Genomic DNA, 26,299 nt, shown 5'->3' with positions numbered 1-26,299 from the left:
CAATTTATATTAACTATTTAGACTTTGGAATCAAAAACACAATTTCTAAATTTGCGGATGACCCCAAATTGGGGGATAGTCCATACTAAGGAGGACAAACAAATTACAGGAGGCCATTAATAAACTTGCAGAATGGGCAAATGTGAGGTATTACATTTTGGTCGGGAGAATAGGGAGGTCACTTATTACTGGGAGCGTGAGAGTCTGGGTGGGGTAGAGAAACAAAGGGATCTCTGACTACATGTACACAAATCACAAAGTCTCGACATAGGTTAGCAAGACCATAAAAAGCAAACCAAGCACTCGGGTTTATTTCTAGAGGGATAGAATTTAAAAGTAGGGAAGTTATGCTAAACCTGTATTGAACTTTGGTTAGACCACACTTGGAGTACTGTACTGCATACAGTTCTGGTCACCATATTATAAAAAGGATAGAGGTATTCTGGAGAAGGTGAGATTTACAAGGATGATACCAGAAATGCGAGGGTGCACGTATCCGGAAAGGATGAACAGGCTGGGTCCCCTTGCTCTTCAAAAAAGAAGGCAGAGGGGCTACCTAATAGAGGAGGTTAAAATTATAAGTGGTTTTGATAGTGGATACAGAGAGAATGTTTCCACTTGTGGGGAAGAGCATAACTAGAAGCCATCAATATAAGACGGTCACCAAGAAATCCAGTAGTGAATTCCAAAGAAAAGAACGGTGAGAATGTGGAACTTGCTACCACAGGGAGTGGCTAAAGCAAATGGTATAGATTCATTTAAGGGGAGGCTAGACAAGTATGAGGGAGAGAGCTATGTTGATAGATTTAAATGAGGAAAGACGAGAGGAGCCTCGAGTGGAGCATAAAACGCTGGCATGGACTAGTTGGGCTGAATGGCCTGTTTCTACATCGTATATCCTATTAACTGAGTGGCCTGCCAGGTCATTTCAGAGTGCAGTTAAAGAGCCAATCACATTGCTGTGGGGCTGGAGTCACGTGTAGGCCAGATCAGATTTCCTTCCCTAAAGGAAATTAGTGAACCAGATAGTTTTTTGCAACAATCTGGTGGTTTCATGGTCACCATTACTGATGATGAGCTTTTTATTCCAGATTAATTTCTTAACTGAATTTAAAATCCCCAATTACTATGGCGGGGTTTGAACTCCTGTTCAGGCCTCTGATTACTAATCCAGTAACATAAGCACTATGCTGCAATCCCCTTGGTTACACACCCCAGTGCAATATTGAGGGAGCGTTGTGTAGTCGGAGGTGTCATCTTTCAGATGAGATATTCCAAGGCTCTGCCTACCCATTTCGGGTAGATGTAAAAAGATGCCACCGGTAATATTTGGAAGAACAGCTGGGGAGTTTTCCCCAGTGTCCTAGTCAATATTTATCCCTCAACTAACGTCACTAAAACAGATTATCTGCTCATTATCAAGTTGCTGTTTGTGGGAGCTTGCTGTGCGTAAATTCGCTGCTGCTTTTCCGACATTACATCAGTGACCATACTTCAAAAATATTTATTTGGCTCTAAAGCACTTTGGGATGTTCTGAAGTTGTGAAAGGCACTACATAAATGCAGGTCTCTTTTTTTTGTGTGTGCGCGAGAGTTGGGTGTCATTGGGAGGAGGAAGTATTTTGCTTTTCTAATTAGCCGAGTTTTCTAACTTGCCCGCGCACCTCTTGTTTTAACAGGCGGTATGGTACCCGGTGCTCTCGCTGTGGCAGACACATCCATTCGACAGACTGGGTCCGAAGGGCGAAGGGGAATGTCTATCACCTGGCATGCTTTGCCTGCTTCTCCTGCAAGAGGCAACTATCCACTGGGGAGGAGTTTGCACTGGTGGAAGAGAAGGTCCTTTGCCGTATACATTATGACTGTATGTTGGACAACCTCAAAATGGCTGCTGAAAATGGTAACTCTTCATCTTGCAAAAAGGTTGCTGAATATTTTTGTCAAATGTCCCATCCCCAAATAATAGGGTTACCAACGTTGGTTGGACATATTCCTGGAAGTTTTATCACATGACCAACTGCCCCGCCCCCTCACTCTTGCCATTGGTCAGCTGTGGCTCAATGGGTAGCACACACTCCTCTCAGGCAGAAGGTTGTGGGTTCAAATCCCACTCCAGAAACTTGAGTGAAAATCTAGGTGGATATTCCACGAGTGCTGCACTGTCTGAGGTGTCGTCTTTCTAAAGAGATGTTAAACCGAGGCCCCGTCTGCTCTCGAGTGGATGTAAAAGATCCCATGGTGCTATTTTGAGGAAGTTCACGGGTGTTTCCCCCGGTGTCCTGGCCAATATTTAACCCTCAATCATCAACATAACAAAAACAGATTATCTGGTCGTTGTCATGTTGCTGTTTGAGAGCTTGCTATTTGCAAATTGGCTGCCGCGTTTCCCACATTACAACTGTGACTACACTCCAAAAGCACTTCATTGGCTGTAAAGTGCTTTGAGGCGTCCGGTGGTCGTGAAAGGTGCTATATAAGCTCTTAAGCAAAGCCAAAAATGTTGATGCAATTAAGTCCCCTTTCTTATGATGCTCTAGTTTAGTCACTCCGTTTGTTGGTATTCCAATATTTTCAGATGGATTGCGAGACATATGGGGCTAAACTTTCCTTTTTCGGCGATTTTCTCGGCGGTACAGCTATTTTTCCACCTGGTGAAAGTTTCCCCTCTGTTTCAATGGCACCACCCAAATCTCAGAACGCTCGCCGGGACCGAACCACCGACTTGCACTGCCGAGAAAATCGCCAGGGCGTAAGTTTGGCCTCAGCGGAAGCCCATCCAGATCGCCGAGGGAACCGCCCCGTGAAAGCTAAAACAGGGTGGTAGGTGGGTATTCTGCAAAGAAAGCTAAGTTAAAGGTTCTTTATTTTATTTATCATTAAAACATTTTAAAACGGCGATTAGGTACAAGTGTCTTGAATATTTTTTAACTTTTTAGTGAAAATTGTTGTTTTTTTTTTAAGTTTTCTCCCCTCCCTAGGTCCAACCACTGCCTCGGACTAAATTTAAAAAAAAAAAACGCCTGTTTTCTCACCGGATGATTAGTTTTAATTTAAAACTGGAAATCTTTGCCAGCGTTGCTTACCAAATGTTGGTGTTTTTTTCTGGGTGGACAATCTGCCGTTGAGGGCCTCTGGAAAGTCTAGCCCATGAAGTTGATGTGCTTTTTAGAAACTTGGTTTAAAGGAAACTTGCATTTATATAGTGCCTTTCACAACCACAGGACATCTCAAAAGAGCTTTACAGCCAATGAAGTACTTTTGGAGCGTAGTCACTGTTTTAATGTAGGAAATGTGGCCGCCAATTTGCGCAAGCCACCACAAGCACCAGTTTGATAATGACCAGATAATCTGTTTTTGTTATGTTAATTGACAGATGAATATTGGCCACAGGACACTGGGGATAACTCCCCTGCTCTTCGAAAGAATGCCATGGGATCTTTTGCGTCCAGCTGAGGGCAGACGGGGTCTTAGTTTAACGTCTCATCCGAAAGACCCCTCCGGCAGTGTGGCGCTCCCTTGGTGCTGCCCCTCCGGCAGTGTGGCGCTCCCTTGGTGCTGCCCCTCCGGCAGTGTGGCGCTCCCTCGGTGCTGCCCCTCCCTAGATTTATGTGCTCAAGTCCCTGGTTTAGCCGAATGTTTGTGGTCTGAATAGACATTGTTGAATCTTGCATGGCAAATTGACTCCATACCACCTGTTTCTACCTGTTGTACTAAGACTAACAATTTTTGAAGAGGTACTTCAAATGCTGGTTGTGATCAGGTCTTGTTGAATTGTAGTTACAAAAATTCCATTCCCCAAGATGGTTGCGTTAGCTTTTGTTTTTTCACGAGATGTGGATGATGCTGGCATAGCTAGCATTTATTGCCCATCTGTAATTCCCCTTTACGGTGGTGAGCAACCTTGAACTGCTGCAGTCCTTGTGGTGAAAGTACTCCAAGGTTATAGGATAGCATCTCATTGGCGTAGAGAAGATTGTGATTGTGTAATGGAGGGGTTGGAATGCATGAGTACCAAAAATATTCTTTACATTCCCTTTCGAGGGAGGAAGGGGTACAACGTGAGGATTAATGCTAGCAGAATGAAGGGGCAGTTGATATTACGACCCCCTCACCCCCACAGTCATGCTGCCATCACTTTGCACACTTATGGTCATTAGAACATGGATTGTTTTGTTACAAGTAACTATTGAGACAGAGGTGATCAATATAATTTAAATGGGCACAGGCTAAGTAAGAATCCAATAGGATGCAGGAAGTGGCATTGGGATAGATGACTCCAGTTGAAAGCCAGGACATGAGACACAAGAACAAGGGGAAGATTGCTTTATGTATTGTTTTGATTTTGTTTCTAATGGTTATTTTACCCTTTGCAAACCTTGGCCAAAAATATTGGAGACAATTTCTGAAGCTGTAATTGGGCCATTACATGCACTCATCTGGGTTTAATTTCCCTCTTCAAGGAATGGAAATTTTTGTTTTCTTGTGAAATTAATGTTTTAAGATGAACACTCGATTCACTAGCTTCTTCTGCCGATCTTTATTGAGATCTTGATGAGCACTTGTGTTCCTGCTGCTTGTTTGGGGTTTATAATCCCGCCAAAAATAACTGTTTTACTGGTTTTGGACTAAGGTGCAATAGAAGTTAGTTTTCATGAACTAAAATAGCATGCAGTAGTACAAAACACAGCTGCTTAAACCCATGAAGTGTAAAAACGAAAAGCATTGAATTGCAAATATTTTCCAGTTAATGCCTTTCTGGATAGTTTGTATCTTGCAGTGTGATCATTTTTCATAGCAAACTAAAAATAATAGAAATTTTAGTACAGATAAATTGCATTCTCATTCCCTGTAAAACGAAGGTTACACATGGAGTTTGTTGGCTTGTAATGTGAGCACAAGCATGTGTGGAACATTTTTTTGCTAGGTGATTCAGTTTGATTATAAACCAACGTGATCGCTTCCTACAGTAATTTGGACTTGTATTGTGCCAATATTGAAGTAGTTGGCCTAGGGGAGACGATGAGCAGGAGTAGAGGAGTTGGAGAAATTTTATAGGCTGAGAATTGGCAAAATTTGGGATTTGAGTTTTGTGTCTAAGTGAGACTGCTAGAGACTCTGCCATTAAGGAGCATGGGATGTAGAAGAGGCCAGAGTGTAGTAATTGTGTGGGGAATGCACAGGAGTGATTTTTAGATCGTGGGGTGGAGGGGGGGGGGGGAATGCTGGAGAACCAGTGGATTATGCACACACTGATGTATTGCAAAACAGTCTTGTACGCCATGTACTTTTATGTAAATCGTGGCAAGGGCACAATTTGAGATTGTACCTGAATTCTGGCAGGGAATGGAGTAAGTGTGGAAGGAGCACTGCCAACAGACCAAGATGTGAATCAGCCCAAGCCAACAAAACGAGCTAGGACCAGCTTTACTGCCGATCAGCTCCAGGTAATCAACTTTCCATTTGCCTCCCTTTTTGATTTTAATCTTTGTTCTGCTTCTCTATCCACTTGCTTTCTTTATAGAATCATAATCTTGCAGCACAGAGGAGGCCATTCGGCCCATCGTTTCTCTTGGATTAGAATTTTGTTTTATTATTTATTTGAAGGAACAGAAGTGTTTGCTTGTACCAGATAATTTAGCGGGCATTGGTTCACCGATGCAGGACGTGGTTTGTATTTGCCCGCAAGAACACTTGTTGCTGTCATTTGAGGCGCACTGTTCCTGTCCAGTTTGGAAGTGGCCAGTGGAATCCTGGTTGGTCTGGAGGGTCGGAGATGAAATGGTGATTTTAAGAGGAGCATCTAGTGTCCACTTTGACAGTGAGTTGCTAACAAAAAGTCAAATGAATCCGGAAAGGTTGACCATATTGGGTGTCTTGAAGAGAACCGCGTTGGTGAATAGAACAAATCGTAGTGAATTGACAGTGTGGTTATGTTTCCAGTATATTTGCCAATTTTTCAACTGCATCTAAACAGTGCAAATGTGGAGGAGCTTTATTCTAGAGGACATGGGAGCAAGTGGAGGTGGGCACAATGGGCTGCACAGTATCGTGCAGTTGAATATCCTCCAGCTTGGTGTGCGGCGAGCGAGCCCAGGCGGGAGCGTAGTATCCTAAAACCTTAAGCACCAAGTGAAAAGTGAAGCCATTTACTCCCCAGTAGATCGAGCAAGGTTGGTGGTTTAGGCTGCTTCGGGTTCTCAGTAGATGGTTTTCCTACGTTAGTGGCTGGTCAGTGGTGATGCCCAAAACAACTTGTATTTATATAGCTCCTTTTTTTAATGTAGTAAAACCAAAGTGCTTCACAGGAGTCTTCTAAGACAACAAATCATGTGACAGCAAGCCCATAAGGAGAAATTAGGGCAGGTTATCCAAAGCTGGTCAGAGGTAGGTTTTAAGGAGCGCCTTAAAGGAGGAAAGACTGGTTTACGGAGGGAATTCCATAACTTGGGGGCTAGGCAGCTGAAGGCACAGCCACCGATGGTTGAGCGATATTATAATCGGAGATACTCGAGCAGAATCAGGAGTGCAGACATCTCTAGGAGAGGGGGGGTTGTGGGTCTGGAGGCGATTAGAGATGGAGGGGTGAGGCCATGGTTAAGCAACGCTGGATTTCAAAAATTCTCATCCTCGTTTTCAAATTCCTCCAAAGGCAATGGGTGATGAATGAATGAGACTTGGTGCTAGTTAGGACATATGCAGCTGAGTTTAGGGGGTTAGTGCTGGACAGGCTAATGGGACTCAAGGTAGACAAGTCCCCTGGTCCTGATGAAATGCATCCCAGGGTATTAAAAGAGATGGCGGAAGTTATAGCAGATGCATTCGTTATAATCTACCAAAATTCTCTGGACTCTGGGGAGGTACCAGCGGATTGGAAAGCAGCTAATGTAACGTCTCTGTTTAAAAAAAGGGGGCAGACAAAAGGCAGGTAACTATAGGCTGGTTAGTTTAACATCTGTAGTGGGGAAAATGCTTGAAGCTATCATTTAAGGAAGAAATAGCGGGACATCTAGATAGGAATAGTGCAATCAAGCAGACGCAACATGGATTCATGAAGGGGAAATCATGTTTAACTAATTTACTGGAATTCTTTTGAGGATATAACGAGCATGGTGGATAGAGGTGTACCGATGGATGTGGTGTATTTAGATTTCCAAAAGGCATTCGATAAGGTGCCACACAAAAGGTTACTGCAGAAGATAGAGGTACGCGGAGTCAGAGAAAATGTATTGGCATGGATCGAGAATTGGCTGGCTAACAGAAAGCAGAATGTCGGGATAAATGGGTCCTTTTCCGGTTGGAAATCGGTGGTTAGTGGTGTGCCACAGGGATCGGTGCTGGGACCACAACTGTTTACAATATACATAGATGACCTGGAAGAGGGGACAGATTGTAGTGTAACAAAATTTGCAGATGACACAAAGATTAGTGGGAAAGCGTGTTGTGTAGAGGACACAGAGAGGCTGCAAAGAGATTTAGATAGGTTAAGCGAATGGGCTAAGGTTTGACAGATGGAATACAATGTTGGAAAATGTGAGGTCATCCACCTTGGGGGGAAAAAAAAACAGTAAAAGGGAATATTATTTGAATGGGGAGAAATTACAACATGCTGTGGTGCAGAGGGACCTGGGGGTCCTTGTGCGTGAATCCCAAAAAGTTAGTTTGCAGGTAATCAGGGAGGCGAATGGAATGTTGGCCTTCATTGCGAGAGGGATGGAGTACAAAAGGTGATTCTCTGGCTACAATTAGATAAATAAGAATAGAACCAGGCGAGTGCAGTTCCATCCAGCTGGATGGTAGTGGAGAGGCGTTGAAGGATGAAGTGGTCAACCGTGTCAAAGGCTGCAGACAAAGAAGGATGAGGAGGGATAGTTTGCTTTTGTCACAGTCACTAAGGATGCCATTTGTGACTGAGATCCGTTTTGGTACTGTCGGGCGGAAATCGGATTGGAGAGATTCAAACATGGAGCTGTGCGAAAGATGGGCATGGATTTGGTGAGGCAACATGTTCAAGGACTTTGGAGAGGAAAGGGAGGTTGGAGATGGGGTGGTAATTTGCAAGGACATAGTGGTCAAGGGCTAGTTTTTTTTTGTTGGAGAGAGCCAGACATAGGCTAGTGACCAGTCAAGGGTAAGGCCCAAGTTGAGTGTGTGAGCACTGTAGTGTATGTAGACACCTTTAGCAAATGATTCCAGCGTATGATACTAAAACTGTAGTCCTTTATTTGCAGCTCCTCGAGGGAGGACACCAAGCTGTGAGCTCCTTTTTAAATACTGGGTTACCTGCACACGGTCTCCAACAGCAGCACCCTCTGGTGTACAGTGTAAGGCTAATTGTGTTGCATAAGTGTTACAGACATCACATAATCAGGCATGCAATAACAACCCCCCCCCACCTCCAAGCATTATTTTGTATCCTTATTGTCATGACCTGGGGAAGTGATCAGTGGTGGGCTATGGGAGGTTGTGGTGAGGATTGTGTGGTTGCCAGGTGTGACCCCTGTGCTTGAGGCTGGCCTCGTACCTTTCCCCTCCCTCTCTCACAAACCATGTGGGTGTTACTGTTGTGGGATCCCTAGAGGGATAACCACAGCAGCAGTGGGTGTGGTGTATATTCTATGATTTGGGTGGTTGTGGGGTGGTGGGCAGGGCCACAGGACTGGCTGGGCTCCTTGTCCACCAATTAGGATGAGGATCAGGTCATCCCAGGGAAGCTGTAGGGTATTGGCCTCACGCTCCTGGTGTTTGCCCTGGTGGCCAGGGGTTGTAGGGCTGGTCTGGTGCCAGTTGCCATTGGTGATGGCTGGGCTGCCCATTGACCACTGTCCCTGTAGTGGGTCTGCTCCCACTGTCTGTGTGTGTGTGTGTGTCCCCTGCAAGGGGCATCAGATTTGTTCCAAAGGTCCAGGCTACATGGTCAGGTTGTCTGCTGGACCTGGGGGTCTCCCACAGGGGGATTCCATTGGCAGCAGCATGGTCCCTGTAGGACCCAATGTCCTTTGGCAGTGTCCTACCAGTATACATGGCACCTTGGCTCTGATCACACATAGTCGAGCCTGCATTGTACATTCTAGCATTTGTATCACCTTTTGGGTGTCCTGGTCTCAACAGACATGGTTACATTAGGCATTTCAAACTCTCTATCATTATTGTTAAGCATAATAAACTTGTTCTTAACCTTACTGACACCTGCATTCTTCTCATTAGTCACATTAGTTAAACCAGCATCACAATTCATGGTTACATTGCATATATTTTCATACTTGCACCCTTTTATTGCATCTTTAGCTTTAAAGTCCTTGTACTCAAAAATAGTTGAAATTACCCCTTTAAATTTCTTTGGTTACTGGTCTCCTTTAAGGGAGCCTCCCAATCTGATTGGCCGCTCGGTGCCACGTGGCGTTCCTCCAACGCTGCCCCTTGTGGTATGGCTGCGGCCGTTTTGATTGCAGGTTCTTCTCCTTGTGGTGCGGCTGCCATCTTCTGGCTGTCCCTCAGGTGGGCTGTGGTGGTCTTTTCTTCCACAGGTTCGACCCTGGATGTCGGGAGTCCACTTCTTTCAACGCTATTCACCTCTTGGGAGTCCTGCCCCGGCACGGAAAAAGTGGAGTTTGGATCCTCAGTCCTGGAGATTTCGCTGTGGAGTTGTCATCGAGCTGGACAGTAGAACCTCCGGATGCAGCGATGGATCCATGTTCGAGGTCGATTGCCAGAGACCAGAGGCCATCGCCACATCGCCTGATGTGGACCGGGTTCATCCAATTCCTGCCCAGCAGCGTGGGACCGTTGCGGGCTAAAATCCACGGGGAGTTTGTTCAACGCGCCACCCTGGGAGACATGGATGTCCGCGCTGACAACGATTTGGATTTTACCTTTTGTTGTAGGTGAGCAGCTGCGCCTGGACAGGAGACAGTTTCGGTTGATTGGCAGGATTTATCCAGTTTTTCAAAGGTCATTTGGCTCATCAGACTCGTTCGTCCTGTATCGATTTCCATGGAAACTGGGACCCTGTCGATGTCCATGGAGATCTTTCAGTGGAGCAGGTATAAACTCCATATTCTTCCAGGGTTTGAGCAACTTCACCATCTGTGCCGGAGCCCGGGTGATCAGCCAACTCATCAGAGACGCAGTGAGTACAGCTTTTTCTGTACATTCTTTGGAGCCTTTGCAAGCATAGTCTTTATAGCGGCACTGGTGGGCCCTATGGTTTCCTCCACAGTGCCAGCACGGGGCCATCCGGTTTGCCCCTTGTGGTGGACTGTAGGCAGCCTTCCTGCCTTTCGAAGAATCCATGCGGTGCACTGCGCTCGCCGGTTTAGAGTCCTGGGTCAGTATTCACTTGGAGTCGCTGGCCGAACCCTTGTAGGTCTGGCTCACTTGGATTGCTCTCTGCAGGGTGACCATGATGTCAGCCGAGAGCAACTTGTGCAGGAGGGCCTCGTGGCAGATTCCAATGACAAATATGTCCCTTAGGGCTTCATTTAGGTGGACTCCAAAATCACACTGAGTAGCTAGTCATCTTGGCTGTGAGCATACTTAGCAATATTTTGGCTCTCAGGTTGTCGGTAAGTGTAGAACTGGTGACTGGCTGTGAGGATGCTTTCTTTTGGTTTTTGTTGCTCCTGTATAAGTGTTACAAGTTCCTCATAGTTTTTGGTGGTTGTCTTCGCTGGGGCTAGCAAGTCCCTGATGAGACAATGGATGGTGGGCCCACAACTGCTAAGCAGGATGGCCCTGAGCTTGTTCGGTCGTGTAGCCGGTGTGTCCCCATCCAGGTCGTTGACTATGAAGAAATGTTCCAATCTTTCCACAAAAGCGTCCCAATCTTCCCCCTCCCCCTCCCCCACTGGTAAATTGCTGAGGTTAGACATGTTGAGCGTGTAGTTTGTGACCTCGTATCCTTGTCGCCAGTTGTAGTGTATGTAGATACCTTTTAGCAAATGACTTCACAAGGCAGGGTATGATACTAAAACTGTGTAGGCCTGCAGTCTTTTTATTTGCAGCTCCTGAGTGAGGACACCAAGCTGTGAGCTCTTTTTTATATACTGGGTTACCTGCAGTGTGCAGGTAACCCTTAAGTCTCCAACAGCAGCACCATCTGGTGTACAGGTAAGGTGTGTACAGTGTAAGGGTACATTCAGTGTTGCATAAGTGTTAGACATCTCAGTAAACAGGCATGCATATACAACAAGCGCCATGTTTCAGGAGTTGATCACAAGATGGTTGAATCCATGAGAGGCACTATTGTACAAGTGAAAGATAGAGGAGACAGTCTTTATGCTAATCAGTTGAAGACGCCATTTCAGACAGTGTGGTTTCCACAGTGAAGAATCACTAGTTTGTGTAGCTGGTTAATCTATGAATCAACAGTGGAGCCTATTGAAGAAAATAATTTGATTACAAAACTGGTGTGTATATATCCTCAAGACAAAATATGGATGTTTGAGCTAATGCTGTGGTTGGGACAAGTAAATGTGAACTTCCATTTATGGAGAACATTTCATGAATTTGAGATATCTCTTAGCACTTTACAGCGAATTAAGTCACTTGTAACTTAGGAAAAGGGGCAACCAATTTGCACGCTGCAAGCTCCCACAAACAGCAATAAGATAGAGGGATCAATATTGGCCATGACACCAGGAGAACTTCCCTGATCTTCAAAATAGTGCCGTGGGGTCTTTTTACATCCACCATAGAGGGTGGGAGATGGCCTTAGCTTTTGGACGAGACGATAAATCAACACTGCAGCACTCCCTCAGTAGAAGATGGTGTCCATTTAAAAACTGACCTTGAGGATCAAGACCCTAAGTGCTTTGGCATCATCTCCTCTGAAGACTAGAGGTTTTTGGTGGGAGAAGGAAGAAAGTAACCAGGATTAATATCCATAGAAACATAATTGGTTAAAATAATGGGATTGAAGCAGCACTGAGATCTAGAAACATAGAGCAGAAGGAGGCCGTTTCGGCCAACAGAGCCACACGGCCCTCGGTCAGCAGCCCTAAAGGTTAAATATAAACCTATGAACAATGACGGAAAGGCAAAGAGCACCCAGCCCAACCAGTCTGCCTCTCTCAACTGCGACACCAACCGGAGCCATGTGATCTCCTGGGAGAACATACTTGTCTTTCACTTTTTAAGGCTGATTTTAGAAACCATAAATGGGCAAGGAAATTGGGGATTTATTTTTCTACATGTTCTTGGGATCTGGGTGTCACTGGCAAGGCCAGCATTTTTTGTCCATCCTTGGTTGCTCTGAATTTGACACAGCTGAGTGGTTTGCTAGGCCACTCGGAGGGAGAATTGGTGTGCTGTTACGAAACTGGGTCATGTCTATTGGCGTTTGATGAGGTGGTAGTTAGAGGAGGCTTTATGGACATGGATTTTCAGTAAGCGCTTGTGTTTCTGTGGAACAAATTGCATGCTGAAGCTTAGTACATGGTTAGGAAATTTGTTGGGAGCTACAAGACCGTGAGTTAGATTAAAGGAGCAATGTGTAGATTGGTGAACAGTGAGATGGTGTCTCAAGAGATTAATTAGTGATCAGTGACTCTTGATCGCAAGGGGAGGGTATATCAAAGTGCTACTGGACTAATATATGGACGGAGCTCCAGTGCTGTCTCATTTTTGTGATCTGGAGAAGGTGCAAAAAAAATTTCCAAGTCTGAAAAGACTTAAGAGGTCTTCAAAATTATGAAGGGAAGATGTAGAGAAAATGTTTCCACTTCTGGGGGAGACCAAAACTTGGGGCCAGAAATATGATCATGAACAAGTCTAATAGTCAGTTCGAGAGAAACTTCTTTAGCCAGAATGGTTAGCTTGCCACCACATGGAGCAGTTGAGGCAGATTAGCAGAGATGCATTTAAGAGGAAGCTACATAAGTACACGAGAAATCAATTTAGGTTATGGAGGTGGTGGAAGGAAGAAGCTCTGAGAATTGGGATTAAAAGGATAGGGCTTCTGTCTAATAATGCAGCAGGCTCCATGCTTTGGACGAGACGTTAAACCAAGGCCCTGTCTGCCCACGGGTGAACGTAAATAAAAACATAGAAAATAGGTGCCGGAGTAGGCCCTTTGAGCCTGCACCACCATTCAATAAGATCATGGCTGATCATTCCTTCAGTACCCCTTTCCTGCTTTCTCTCCATACCCCTTGATCCCTTTAGCCGTAAGGGCCATATCTAACTCCGTCTTGAATATATTCATGAACTGGCATCAACAACACTCTGCGGTAGGGAATTCCACAGGTTAACAACTGAGTGAAGAAGTTTCTCCTCATCTCAGTCCTAAAGGCCTACCACTTATCCTAAGACTGTGTCCCCTGGTTCTGGACTTCCCCAACATCGGGAACATTCTTCCTGCATCTAACCTGTCCAGTCCTGTCAGAATTTTATGTTTCTATGAGATCCCCCTCATCCTTCTAAACTCCAGTGAATACAGGCCAAGTCGATCCAGTCTCTCCACATATACGTCAGTCCAGCCATCCCTGGAATCAGTCTGGTGAACCTTCGCTGCACTCCCTCAATAGCAAGAACGTCCTTCCTCAGATTAGGAGACCAAAACTGTACACCATATTCCAGGTGAGACCTCACTAAGGCCCTGTACAGCTGCAGTAAGACCTCCCTGTTCCTATACACTCATCCCCTCGCTATGAAGGCCAACATGCCATTTGCCTCCTTTACCGCCTGCTGTACCTGCATACCAAATGATCCCATGGCACTATTTTGAAGAGCAGATGCATTTCTACCTGCCTGCTGCCACCACCTCCTCCCCCCAATATCACATTGATATCCTAGATAGACAGGATCTTGGACTGAAGACTATACTTTTCCAAATGGATTTAAAATTGGGCAGCTGTTCAGTGCTAATTACCAGGTGAACCTGTGGAATTCTCTACCACAGAAAGTTGTTAAGGCCAGTTCACTAAATATATTCAAAAAGGAGTTAGATGTAGTCCTTGCTAATAGGGGAATCAAGGGGTATGGCGAGAAAGCAGGAATGGGGTACTGAAGTTGCATGTTCAGCCATGAACTCATTGAATGGCGGTGCAGGCTCGAAGGGCCGAATGGCCTACTCCTGCACCTATTTTCTATGTTTCTATGTTTGTTAACACCATGGAATGAATTTTTGTTTTTCAGATAATGCAAGCACAGTTTTCACAAGACAACAATCCAGATGCACAAACACTCCAGAAACTTGCAGACAGAACTGGTCTAAGCAGACGTGTTATACAGGTGAGACTTCCGTTAGATTACTTGTTCCGTTAGAATGATCTTGTGCAAGATGGTCAGACCTGCAACTTCACGGGATCCCCTGATACCCATACGTGAGTTTGATTGACTCTGCACACCCTCGTGTCGGTGGGTAGTGCACTCTCGTCTGAGTCAGAAGGTCGTGGGTTCGAGTCCCACTCCAGGGACTTGAGCACGTAATCCAGGCTGACGCTCCCAGCGCAGTGCTGAGGGAGTGCTGTCTTTTTGATGAGACGTTAAATGAAGTCACCGTTTGCCCCCTCTGGTGAATGTAAAAGATGCTACAGGGCACTATTTTGAGGAAGAGCAGGGGAGCTCTCCCAGATGTCCTGGCCAATATTTATCCCTCAATCAACATCAGTAATAAAAGGCTATCACATTGCTGTTTGTGGGAGCTTGGTGTACTCCATTTGGCTGCCGTGTTTCCTACATTACGACAGGGGTTACAGTACTTCACTGGCTGTGAAACGTGGGTGGGTGGGGGGGGAAGAGGAGAGAAAGAGGAGACATCATGGGGTTGTGAAAGCTGCTATATAAATGCAAGTTCGTTCTTTTAAAACATCCCCCGACTGACCAATATATTTTGGTTGCCTCTCTTAAATTCCTTTTTTTTTTTGGGATGTGTTCATTTTACTTTCTCACACCTCTGAAGCACCATGATGCTTTTCTGTCAGAATTGCTTTACAAGTGGCAGTAGTTGTAGTTTATTTACAAACCTACAAACACCACTGAGGGATTTGCTGACATTGTCTGCAAATGTTAGGTTGGCTTCTTGCTGCTTACAATCACCTCTGAATCATTGACCGACGGCTCTCGCTGACCTATTGCAGCTTCTGAACCGGCAATGCCTCGATTGTTTTCAAATACTCACCTCACCCCTACCTTTAACCTCCAGCAACCCTCTCAGATGTCTGCACTCTTCATTCTGGCCTCTTGTGCATCCCTGATTTGAATCGCTCCACCGTTGGCAGCCGTGCCTTCAACTGCTGAGATCCTAAGCTCGAATTCACTTTTTCTGTGCCTCTGCCTGTCTGTGCCTCTGCCTGTCTGTGCCTCTGCCCCTTTATTACACAGCTCTCGAATGCCAGTGTCTCCTACAAGTGCACCCCTGGTGGTAGGGTAAGCTTGTGGTAACAGGTCATCTCTAGTTACAGTCATGTATAGCATGGTAAGGTACAGTTATGTACAGTAGTGAGATACATGACATCACCCTCACCCCAAGGTCATCTTGTCTTTATAGGTTCAGTCTCTCAGGTGGTCTACGCTCTCACGTTGTGGTTCAGGTGTTTGCCTTAGTGCCTGTTTTTCTTTGTGTGATTGCTGGTATCTCAGCTGGGCTGTCTGTTGGGATTGCCCTTCCCTCTGTCTGTCCACCAGGTGTGGTGTGAGTTCCACATTGTAGTTTGCCTCTGGTTCAGCAGTGTTGGTAAATCTACTTTTGACTTGGTCTCCATGCCTCCGGCAGTTTTGGCCATTGTCCATTTGTACTACCAGTAGCCTGTTTCCTTCTTTGCCTGTTACTGTCCCTGCAAGCCATTTGGGACCCCTGTCATAGTTTAGCACAAACACTTTGTCCCCTATCTCATTCCACCTCCCCCTCGAATTTCGGTTATGGTACTCAGCTTACGGCGCTTTGCCTCAACGATTTCATGCATGTCTGGCAGGATTAATGAGAGCCTTGTCTTTAAGGTCCGTTTCATCAACAGTTGCCCGGGGGGGATGCCAGTCAGTCAGTGAGTGCGGACGAGATCTGTATGCCAGCAGCAGTCGCGACAGGCGGCCTTACAGCATGGGACCTTGGATTTTGAGCATGCCTTGTTTAATCTGCACTGCTCGCTCTGCCTGGCCGTTGAAGGCCAGCTTGAATGGTGCCGTCTTAACGTGATTTATGCCGTGGTCAATTATAAAATCTTGGAATTCTGCGCTGGTGAAGCACAGACCATTATCACTGACCAATATGTCAGGAATTCCGTGCGTTGCAAATATAGTTCCAAGGCTCTCCACAGTGGTGGAGATAGTGCTCGAGTTTAAAATGGTGCATTCGATCCATTTGAAAATACATCTACAACTACGAGGAACATTTTGCCCATGAATGGGCACGCATAGTCTACGTGCACCCGTGACCATTGTTTGGTAGGCCAGGACCAGGGGCTGAGTTGGGCACAAATGGTGCACCTTCGGACGCAGAGCTCCAAGTCTGCGTCAATGCCAGGCCACCAGATGTGGGATCTGGCTATGGCCTTCATGAGAACGATCCCCAGGTGCTTGCGGTGGAGCTCCCAGATGAATGCCTCTCTGCCTCGCAGAGGCATGACTACTCGGCTGCCCCACATCAGGCAGTCTGCTTGTAGTGACAGCTCATGCTTGCGCCTATGGAAAGGTTTGATCCTCAGGGCAGGCATCGCGAGCCTCAGCCCAGTCACCTGTTAAAACATATCTTTTTACTAGGGATAACGTGGGGTCGCTAGTCGTCCAGGCTCTGATTTGGCGAGCCGTCATGGGCGAACCTGTGGACTCAAAGGCATTGATTGCCATGACTATCAGTCCTGTTCGTCAGACCCTTCCATGGTCGCCAGGGGTAGCCTGCTAAGCGTGTCGGCACAGTTGTCTGTGCCTTATGGTGTAGTCGTAAGACGCCAACATGAGTGCCCACCGTTGAATGCGCGCTGAGGCGTTGGCGTTTATTGCCTTGCTCTCGGATAGTAAGGACGTGAGGGGCTTGTGGTCGGTTTCTAACGTGAACTTGGCCCTGAAAAGGTATTGGTGCATCTTTTTGACACCGCACGCGAGCGCCGCCTCCTCCACCATTCCGTACCCGTGCTCCGCCCGCGAAAGTGACCTGGAGGCATAAGCTATGGGTTGTAATTTACCCGCACCGTTGACCTGTTGTAAAACGCACCTGACCCGTGTGCTGACGCATCACATGTAAGAACTAGCTTTTTACCTGGATCAAAGAAAGCCAAAACACTGTTGGAACACAGAAGGTTGCGTGCCTTATTGAAGGAGTGTTCCTGGGTATCCCCCCAAAACCAATCGCATCCCTTTGAGTAGCACATGGAGAGGCTCTAGCAACGTGATCTAGTTTTGAGAAGTTTTCCTCCAGCCAATGTGGCAAATAGGTCCTCCACTCTGGGCAGCGGGTATTGGTCATGTAGGGAGACTCTGTTTATGGTAGATTTATAATTCCCACAGATTTGTACGGATCCATCGGGCTTCATGACTGGGACGATGGGACTTGCCTAGTCGCTAAATTACATGGGTGAGATAATGCCTTCCTGCAGAAGCCTGTCCAGTTCATGTTCAATCTTTTCCCTCATCACGTAGGGCACAGCTCTGGCCTTGTGATGGACTGGTCTAGCATCCTGTCTGATGTAGATTTTGACTTTAGCCCCTTTGAAGGTGCCCACACCTGGCTGAAAGATGTCCAAATCGACTCAGAACTGTTGAGCAGGAGGTCCATTCCTCTGACGACATGGCGTGAACATCATCCCATTTCCAGTTTAGTTTTGCCATCCAGCTTCTCTCCAGCAGTGCTGGGAGATCTCCGGGGACAATCCACAAGGGAAGTCTGTTCACTGTCCCTTTGTGTGTGACTGAGAATATGGCACTGCCAAGGATTGGGACAATTTCTTTGGTATAGGTCCTTAGGTTGGTGTCGACCCTTGAGTTTTGGTCTGATCTTTTGTGCGGCCACAGCTGTTCAAATTGTTGAGTGCTCATGAGAGATTGACTCGCTCCCGTATCCAGCTTCATGTTGACAGGTATCCTGTTGAGTAGGACCCTCATCATTATTGGAGGCGTCTTGTTGTAAGAGCAGTGACCATTGATCGTGTTAACCTGCTGTACCTCTGTCCCGAGTACTGTCCCCACCATCTTCTGGTCCGCTTTCCGATGCTTCCGATTCGTGTACCAGCCGAGCTGCCGTTTTTCTGCACATGTGGGCCAGATGCCCTGTATAGTTGCAGTTTCTGCAAACAGCATGCTGAAATCGACACCCCCTTGATGAGTGCCTTCCCCCACATCTCCAGCACAGACCGCTTCCATTGTTTCCAAAGGATGGGCTGTATCTGGCTGATCTCTCTTGAGCTTCTCTGTTTGTCGTTGATCGCTCGCATTGTGGGTTGATGAGGTGTGAATGGCCGTTGATGTGGCCCTTGATGGCTTCTGGCGCCACTGCCTGCTGTTGAGGGCCTGCTCTCCTGCCTTTGTCTGTGGGGGTTTCACGCTGTGAACCCCTTGTTCCGATGTTTCGTTAGTTGTCATACCGTAGTGTAGATCAACCTCGTTTCTTCTCCTGCCAAGAATGTCTGCAACCAGTGCTGCTGCCTCGAGGGTCAAGTTCTTGGTCTCTATAAGCTTTCGGAATATGCCTGCATGGCCTATTCCTTCAATAAAAAAGTCTCAGTACTTCTCTCCTTAGTTCATTGGAGAACTCACATAAGCTAGCCACCCTCCGAAGTTCCGCCATGAAGTCGGGTATGCTCTGGCCCACAGTGTCTGTAGTTGTAGAACCTGTGTCTGGCCATGTGTAGGCTGCTCGCTGGCTTCAGGTGGTCTCTTACCAGTGTGCTCAACTCTTCAAACGACTTGCTTGTTTCTCGGGTGCCAGCAGGTCCTTCATTAAGGCGTATGTTTTCGAGCCACAGCTGGTCAAGAGATGGGCTCTTCTCTTGTCTGCCTTATCGTCGCCTAACCAGTCTTTGATTACGAAGCTTTGCTGGAGCCTTTCTATAAAAGTCCTCCTAATTATCTCCATTATATTTTTCATCTGAGCTGTTGGTCGCCATTCTGTAATCCCGTAACTCACCGCCACTGTAAAGTCCTGTCCCTGCAGTACAGACTCACATGAGGCACATGCTGAAGTCAAGGTCACTCAGGACCTGCACCTTTATTTCACAGCTCTGGAATGCCACACTTGCCTGAGACCTGCCTTTATATACCTGTGTGGGACAGGTATCCAGTGTCTCCTGCAAGAGCACCCCTGATGGTAAAGTAAGCTTGTGGTTACAGGTCATCTCTAGTTAGTCATGTATAGCATGGTAAGATAGTTATGTACATTAGTGTGAGATACATGTCTGTGTCTCTACACACACAAGCTATTGGTCATCTGTCCTAATATCTCCTTGCTCTGTCGATTTTTGTCTGATAATACTTCTGGTAAAGTTCCTTGGGATGTTTTACTATGTTGAAGGTACTATATTAATGCATGTTGCTGCTGTTGAATGAATTCATAGATGGCTTACACGAAGTTACATCCAGCACCAAGGGCTGGAATTTAGGGTTGTTAATCGTGGCGGAATGTTATAGTTTGCATTTTTGACCAAGTTTCGGTGCTAATGTCAGTTGGAGGAACATTGGCGTTCAGTCAGGCATTACGCAATAGACTTTGTGCGCCCGAGCCAAAACTTGCAGCAGTAAAGAAGTTTCATTGTTGGTTAGTGCCCTGCAACATAACGTTGTATATTATATGGTTTTATTTTGGTGGGGGATGTTTTTGTGACTTTGTTGCAGTAAAGGTTATGACATCATTTGTCATTGGTGTCTTGTGCATCATTCCAACGTTCACCAGAGATGTGCCTTTATGGGGGCACAGTGTCTAGTATTAGCTCCATCCCTCCGTTTCCTCCATTTAGGAGAGCCAGTCCAACACGAGCTGCTGAGACTGCCTCCCCCATGGATGGGGTGGCTTTCCAATGGGGGCCTCGCCAGGCTCTTCCTCCTTCCCTCCTTCCCTCCTTCCCTCCTTCCTCCTTCCTCCTTCCTCCTTCCTCCTTCCTCCTTCCTCCTTCCTCCTTCCTCCTTCCTCCTTCCTCCTTCCTCCTTCCTCCTTCCTCCTTCCTCCTTCCTCCTTCCTCCTTCCTCCTTCCTCCTTCCTCCTTCCTCCTTCCTCCTTCCTCCTTCCTCCTTCCTCCTTCCTCCTTCCTCCTTCCTCCTTCCTCCTTCCTCCTTCCTCCTTCCTCCTTCCTCCTTCCTCCTTCCTCCTTCCTCCTTCCTCCTTCCTCCTTCCTCCTTCCTCCTTCCTCCTTCCTCCTTCCTCCTTCCTCCTTCCTCCTTCCTCCTTCCTCCTTCCTCCTTCCTCCTTCCTCCTTCCTCCTTCCTCCTTCCTCCTTCCTCCTTCCTCCTTCCTCCTTCCTCCTTCGATGCCTGTTGAGGGGAGTATTGAAGGCCGCCTCCCGAGCGGTGCAGGCATGGGTCTGCCTGTAGGAGATGGCATATATCTCGGCTCTTCCTTTTGCGGAAGCACAGCCTTCTCTCACACTGCTCCTCAGAGAGCTGGAGGTCTGAGCATTGGTGCCTGTAAGCCTTCCTCCCTGGACGTCTTAGGCCCATATCATCCATGGGCTGACACAGCTAAGAGTCCTTCCTCTAGCTTGATGCTGCCTAGCAATAGCATGGAGCATGATATGCTGGCGAACTACTAATGCCCCATTAAATTCTCTCTCCAGTTGTAAGGGCACTGTCATGGCAGATAAAAGTTGGAGCTTCATGCAGAGTTATGTGTGCAACCATTGTAGTCAATATGACCTGCGATGTAGAATCCTCATCCCTCCATTTAAAAACGCTGCCAATACCGCCTGCCACACCCTGTGACCGCCTGTTTTTTTTTTTCCAGGAGTTTCCTGGGATGGGTGTTAAATGAGGCATTAAGGCTAAATGTTCCATCTGGGGTGCTAGCTCAACGTTGCATGATGACTGATGTCGTCATCGCACTAAAAACGGAGGGCGGGGCGGTATGTTTTTGCACTGGCGTGAAACAATAGCCGAATCTTCCGCCCGGCATAACGCTCAAAAACAGCATTTAACACCCTGCCAGGGCACTTACCGAGGCACAAATGAGCTGAAAATCCGGCCCCATGAACCCTTGTGCTGTCTGTTAGTGGTCATTTCCCATCTGAATTTAGTGCAACTTCACTATCGCTATATTGCCATTTACTGCCCTATCCCTGACCTCGCATTTTTCTCCAGTTTCTCTGATCTCACCATGACCTTTCCGACTCATTCTGTCCATGAGACCCACTTCCTGCTCCCTTGACCCTATTCCCACCAAACTGCTGACTACCCAACTTCCTTTTCTGGCTCCCACGTTAGCTGACAATGGTTCCCTCTCCTCGAGTACTGTTCCCCTCTCTCTCAAATCTGCCATCACCCCTCTTTTTTTAAAAAAAAACAACCCTCAACCCCTCCGTCCTTGCAAACTACCTACCCATCTCCAACCTCACTTTCCTCTCGAGTCCTTGAACATGTTGTCGTCTCCCAAATCTGTACCCCTCTTTCCCGCAATTCCATGTATAAATCCTGTTTCTGCACCTGCCACAGTACCGAAACGGCTCAAAGTCACAAATGACATCCTTTGTGGCTGTGACAAAGGTAAACTATCCCTCCTCGTCCTTCTCGACCTGTCTGCAGCCTTTGACATAGTTGACCACTCCGTCCTCCTCCAACGCCTCTCCACCATCGTCCAGCTGGGTGGGACTGCACTAGCCTGGTTCCATTCTTATCTATCTAACCGTAGTCAGAGAATCATCTGCAACGGCTTCTCTTCCTGCCCCCACATCGTTACCTCTGGTGTCCCCCAAGGATCTATCCTTGGCCCCCTCCTATTTCTCATCTATATGTTGCCCCTCGGCGACATCATCCAAAAACACAGCGTCGGCTTCCTGACGGCACCCAGCTCTACCTCACTGCCACCTCTCTCGACCCCTCCACGGTCTCTAAATTGTCAGATTACTTGCCCGATATCCAGTTCTGGATGAGCAGAAATTTTCTCCAATTGAATACTGGGAAGAACGAAGCCATTGTTTTCAGTCCCTGCCACTAAATAACTGCATTCCCTAGCCAGTGGCTCCATCCCTCTCCCCAACTTCTGTCTGAGGCTGAACCACACTGTTTGTAACCTTGGTGTCATATTTGACCCTGAAATGAGCTTTCCACCACACATCCACAGCATAATTAAGAATGCTTATTTCCACCCCAGTAATATTGCCTGTCTCTGCCCTTGCTTCAGCTCATCTGCTGCTGAAACCCTCATCCATGCCTTTGTTACCTCTAGACTTGACGACTACAACGCACTCCTGGCTGGCCTCCCACATTCTACACTACTAAAACTCGAGGTGATCCAAAACTCAGACAGCCAGTGTCCTAACTCTCATCAAGTCCCACTCACCCATCACCCCTCTGCTCACTGACCTACATTGGTTCCCAGTTGAGCAATGCCTCAATTTCAAAATTCTCATTCTTTGTTTTCAAATCCCTGCATGGCCTCACCCCTCCCCATCTCTCATCTCCAGCCCCACAAACCCCCCCGAGATCTCTGCGCTCCTCTAATTCTGCCCTCTTGAGCATCCCTGATTATAGTCACTCAACCATTGGTGGCTGTGCCTTCTGTTGCCTGGGCCCTATGCTCTGGAACTCCCTCCTAAACCTCTCCGCCTCTCTACCCTTCTTTCCTCCATCAAAACACTCCTTTTAAAAACTGCCTCTTTGACCAAGCTTTTGGTCACCTGCCCTAATTTCTCCTTGTGTGGGTCATTTTGTGTATCAATACTCCTGTGAAGTGCCTTGGGAAGTTGTTCTTTATTCATCATTAATGCAAAGTAAATGTATCCCTCTTACACATGGTAAAATAATGAAGGGTTTTGATAAGAGTACATAGGGAGAAATGATTTTGACTGGCAGGACAGACAGTAACCAGAGGTCACAGATTTAAAAGTTTTAGCAAAAGGACCGGAGGGGAGGGGAGGGGAGGAGAGTTTATTTACGCAGCGAGTTGTTGTGATCTGGAATGCGCTGCCTGAAAGGGTGGTGGGAGCAGATTCAATAGTAACTTTCCAAAGGGAATTGGATAAAACTGGAGAATAATTTGCAGAGGTATGGGGGGGGCAAATAGTGGGACTAATTGGATCGCTCTTTCAATTAGCTGACACAGGCATGATGGGCTGAATGGCTGTCTCCTTCACTGTCAGATTGAGTGTCATTTAACTCTCATTTTTGTTAGTCAGTCCTAAAGTGATTCAGTCATGAGATCTCATGTAATTTTGCATGCACTATATATTTTTTCTAAATCAGCAAAATGATGTTTACAGGTTTGGTTTCAGAACTGTAGAGCGCGTCATAAAAAGCATGTGAGTCCGAATCGGCTGTCGACTACCCCCGAGACATCAGCTCAACGGGCACGCGTCTCCTCACCGATGCTCGATGGCATAACCTACTCGGCGTATGTAGCACCGGATGGACAGATGTTGACTGCTTTACACACCTACATGGAATGTAAGTTCACCAAAAAAACTGAGGGTGATCAGATTTGGCTCTGCTTTACTAGTGTAGGGCCTAGTGTCAGCTGAGGCTCCGTAGGTAACGCACTCTTTCCTGAGTCAGAAGGTCTTGTGTTCAAGTCCCAGTCCAGAGACTTGAGCCCATAATTCAACCTGGCACTTCCAATGTGGTGCAGAGGGAGTGCCGCACTGTCTGGGAGGGGCAGTACAGAGGGAGTGCCGCGCTGTCTGGGAGGGGCAGTACAGAGGGAGTGCTGCGCTCTCTGGGAGGGGTGGTACTGTTGCCCTCATAATAAATGGTGAGACTGAGTACTGTGTACAATGAGCAAGTGTGACCTTAGCTCCTTTTTATTAAGGTTCCAGCGTGCAGGTACCTCATAGGTGGCCTGCTTATATACTGTGCTCCCAAGGTATGCTGGGATCCCTTGGTACTCCAACAGGTGGCCCTCTGGTGGTCAGGTGTAATGCAAGTTACACAGGGTTAAACACAATAGCACCCCCCCCCCCATGAAGTCAACAGTACACTTATTTACAAGGTGAGATGATCTGGGGCTTTGCGCTCCCTTGTTGATCGTCTTGGTACAAATGCTGGTGTGGGTGGGTTAGTCAGTTCTTTGTGTGTGTGTGTGTGCGTTCAGCTGGAGGAACCCCGGTGAGTGTATGGGGTCTGGTACGGTAGCTGAGCAGCAGTCGGGTCTGCAGGGAGCCTTCCGACACACGTTTCAAGCTTTCCTTGATCTGAACTGGCCGTTCAATGGGGCAGATGTGACCTGTTTGATCTGGTTGCGGATCTTGAATTCAGCACTGGTGAAGCATGGCCCATTGTCGCTGACTAGGACATCGGGCAAGCTGTGCGTGGCAAACCTGGTTCGTAGGCTTTCAATGGTGGCCGTGGATGTGCTTACAGACATTATTGTACATTCGATCCATTTTGAGTAAGCGTCCACGACAACCAAAAACATTTTGCCTAGGAATGGGCTCGCATGGATCCTTGACCACGGTTTGGATGGCCACAACCACAAACTTAGCGGGACCTCTTGGGTGCATTGCTCAACTGAGAGCAAGTGTTGCACTGGCGCACGTATGACTAATTCTGAGTCGATGCCAGGCCACCACGCGTGAGATCTGGCCATGGTTTTCATCTTTACAATGCCTGGGTGGATACTGTGTAATTCACAAATGAATGTATCTCTGCCTTTCTTGGGCAAGACCACGCGATTGCCCCACAAAAGTCCGCCTGCAGGGACAACTCGTCTTTGCATCTGTGGAACGGCTCAATTATTTCCTGCATCTCCACTGGGACACTGAACCAGCTCCCATGGAGGACACTTTTTTTTTTACCAAGGACAGTAAAGGATCCTGGCTGGTCCAGGTCCTGATCTGGCAGGCCGTAATGAGACTTCTCGTTCTCCAATGCCTCCATGACCATGAGCAAGTCTGCTGGCTGTGCCATTTCCACCCTGGTGGTGGGTGATGGTGAGCATCTGTGCCCAGTCTGTGGCGGATTACATAGTTGTATGCCGACAGTGTGAATGCCCATCTTTGGATGTGGGCAGAGGCATTGGTATTAATCCCTTTGCTCTCAACAGTGATCTGTGCGGCTTGTCAATTTCAAGGCTCAAACTTGAGGCCCAATAGGTACTGGTGCACTTTTTTAACCCCGTAAACGCATGCCAGAGCCTCTTGCGATCATGTTGTAGGCCCTCTCGGCCTTGGACAAACACCTGGATGCATACGCAATCGGTTGGAAAATTCCCCGAATCATTAGCCTGTTGTAACACACACCTGGTCTCTTGCATCCAACACGTGCCCTACCGATGACTCATCGCAAGCTAACACTAATCATTTACATGGATTATACAGGACAAGCAGTTTTAGAACACACTTTTCTGGCTTAAAGGCAGCCTCTTGTGAATTCCCCCGTACCGAGTCATCTCCTTTGTGCAATACCAGGAACCAAATGGATCTGCACTTTCGCCCCCGAGAAGCTTCCAATGCCTGGCTTGAATAACGAAGGGAGCTTGCTTAGAACCTGGGTACATGAGGCGTCATTGACTGACGAAAGTGCTCGGATGTCATCCGCGTTCTAGCGGATTTTCCCCCAGCCAGCTTCTGCCAAACAACGTGGGGCCATTTCCTGGCACAATCCACAGCGGGAGTTCGTGTACTGCTCCATCATCGGAGAATTTGACTTCTGCACTGCCAATTACAGGGATTAGTTCCTTGGTTTAGTTTAGTGTGGGGCTCAGCTTGGGCCTGTGTGCTGCCTTTCCCCACAGCTTGTTGAAGGCGGCAGTCGAGGAGGCCTATAAAAGGCCCGGGAGTTCGGGAGCAGCAGGAGATAGAGGAGGCCAGCTGGTGCAGGAGCAGAAGGTAAACCAAGAAGTAGAAAGAAATCGAAGGGTGATGTCACAGCCAAGCGGGTAAGTGATTGGCTGGTGGATTGGTATCTGATCAATTTGTTTTTATTTCCTTATCAACAGGTAACCTTTGACATTATTGCCAAATTAAGTTAATCTAAGGGTTAACTCATGGCAGGAGAGCCCAGACCTGTCACATTCCTCCTGTGCTATGTGAGAAGCCAAGGACTCTTCCAGTGTCCCTGGCAACTACATGTACAGAAAATGTCTCCTGCTGCAGCACCTGACAGACCGCATTGCGGCATTGGAGCTGCGCATGGATTCACTTTGGAGCATCCGCGATGCTGAGGATGTCGTGACTAGCACGTTTAGTGAGTTGGTCACACCACAGGCAAAGGATACTCGAGCATATAAGGAATG

General features: G+C 47.2%; 1 protein-coding gene across 1 annotated transcript in view; it reads left to right on the top strand.

Moving 5' to 3' along the window:
* LOC139268000 (LIM/homeobox protein Lhx8) overlaps positions 1-26,299 on the top strand; it is a 51,303-nt gene that overhangs the window by 5,876 nt on the left and 19,128 nt on the right. The window contains exons 4-7 of the mRNA XM_070885961.1: positions 1,680-1,900; positions 5,341-5,444; positions 14,134-14,229; positions 23,331-23,514. Of these exons, the coding sequence (XP_070742062.1) occupies positions 1,680-1,900; positions 5,341-5,444; positions 14,134-14,229; positions 23,331-23,514 (605 nt within the window). The remainder of the gene's footprint in view (positions 1-1,679; positions 1,901-5,340; positions 5,445-14,133; positions 14,230-23,330; positions 23,515-26,299) is intronic.

Source organism: Pristiophorus japonicus, chromosome 8, assembly GCF_044704955.1.
Source record: "Pristiophorus japonicus isolate sPriJap1 chromosome 8, sPriJap1.hap1, whole genome shotgun sequence".
NCBI lineage: Eukaryota > Metazoa > Chordata > Chondrichthyes > Pristiophoridae > Pristiophorus > Pristiophorus japonicus.
Note: the sequence above shows the minus strand (reverse complement) of the source record. Positions and strands in the feature narration are given on the sequence as shown.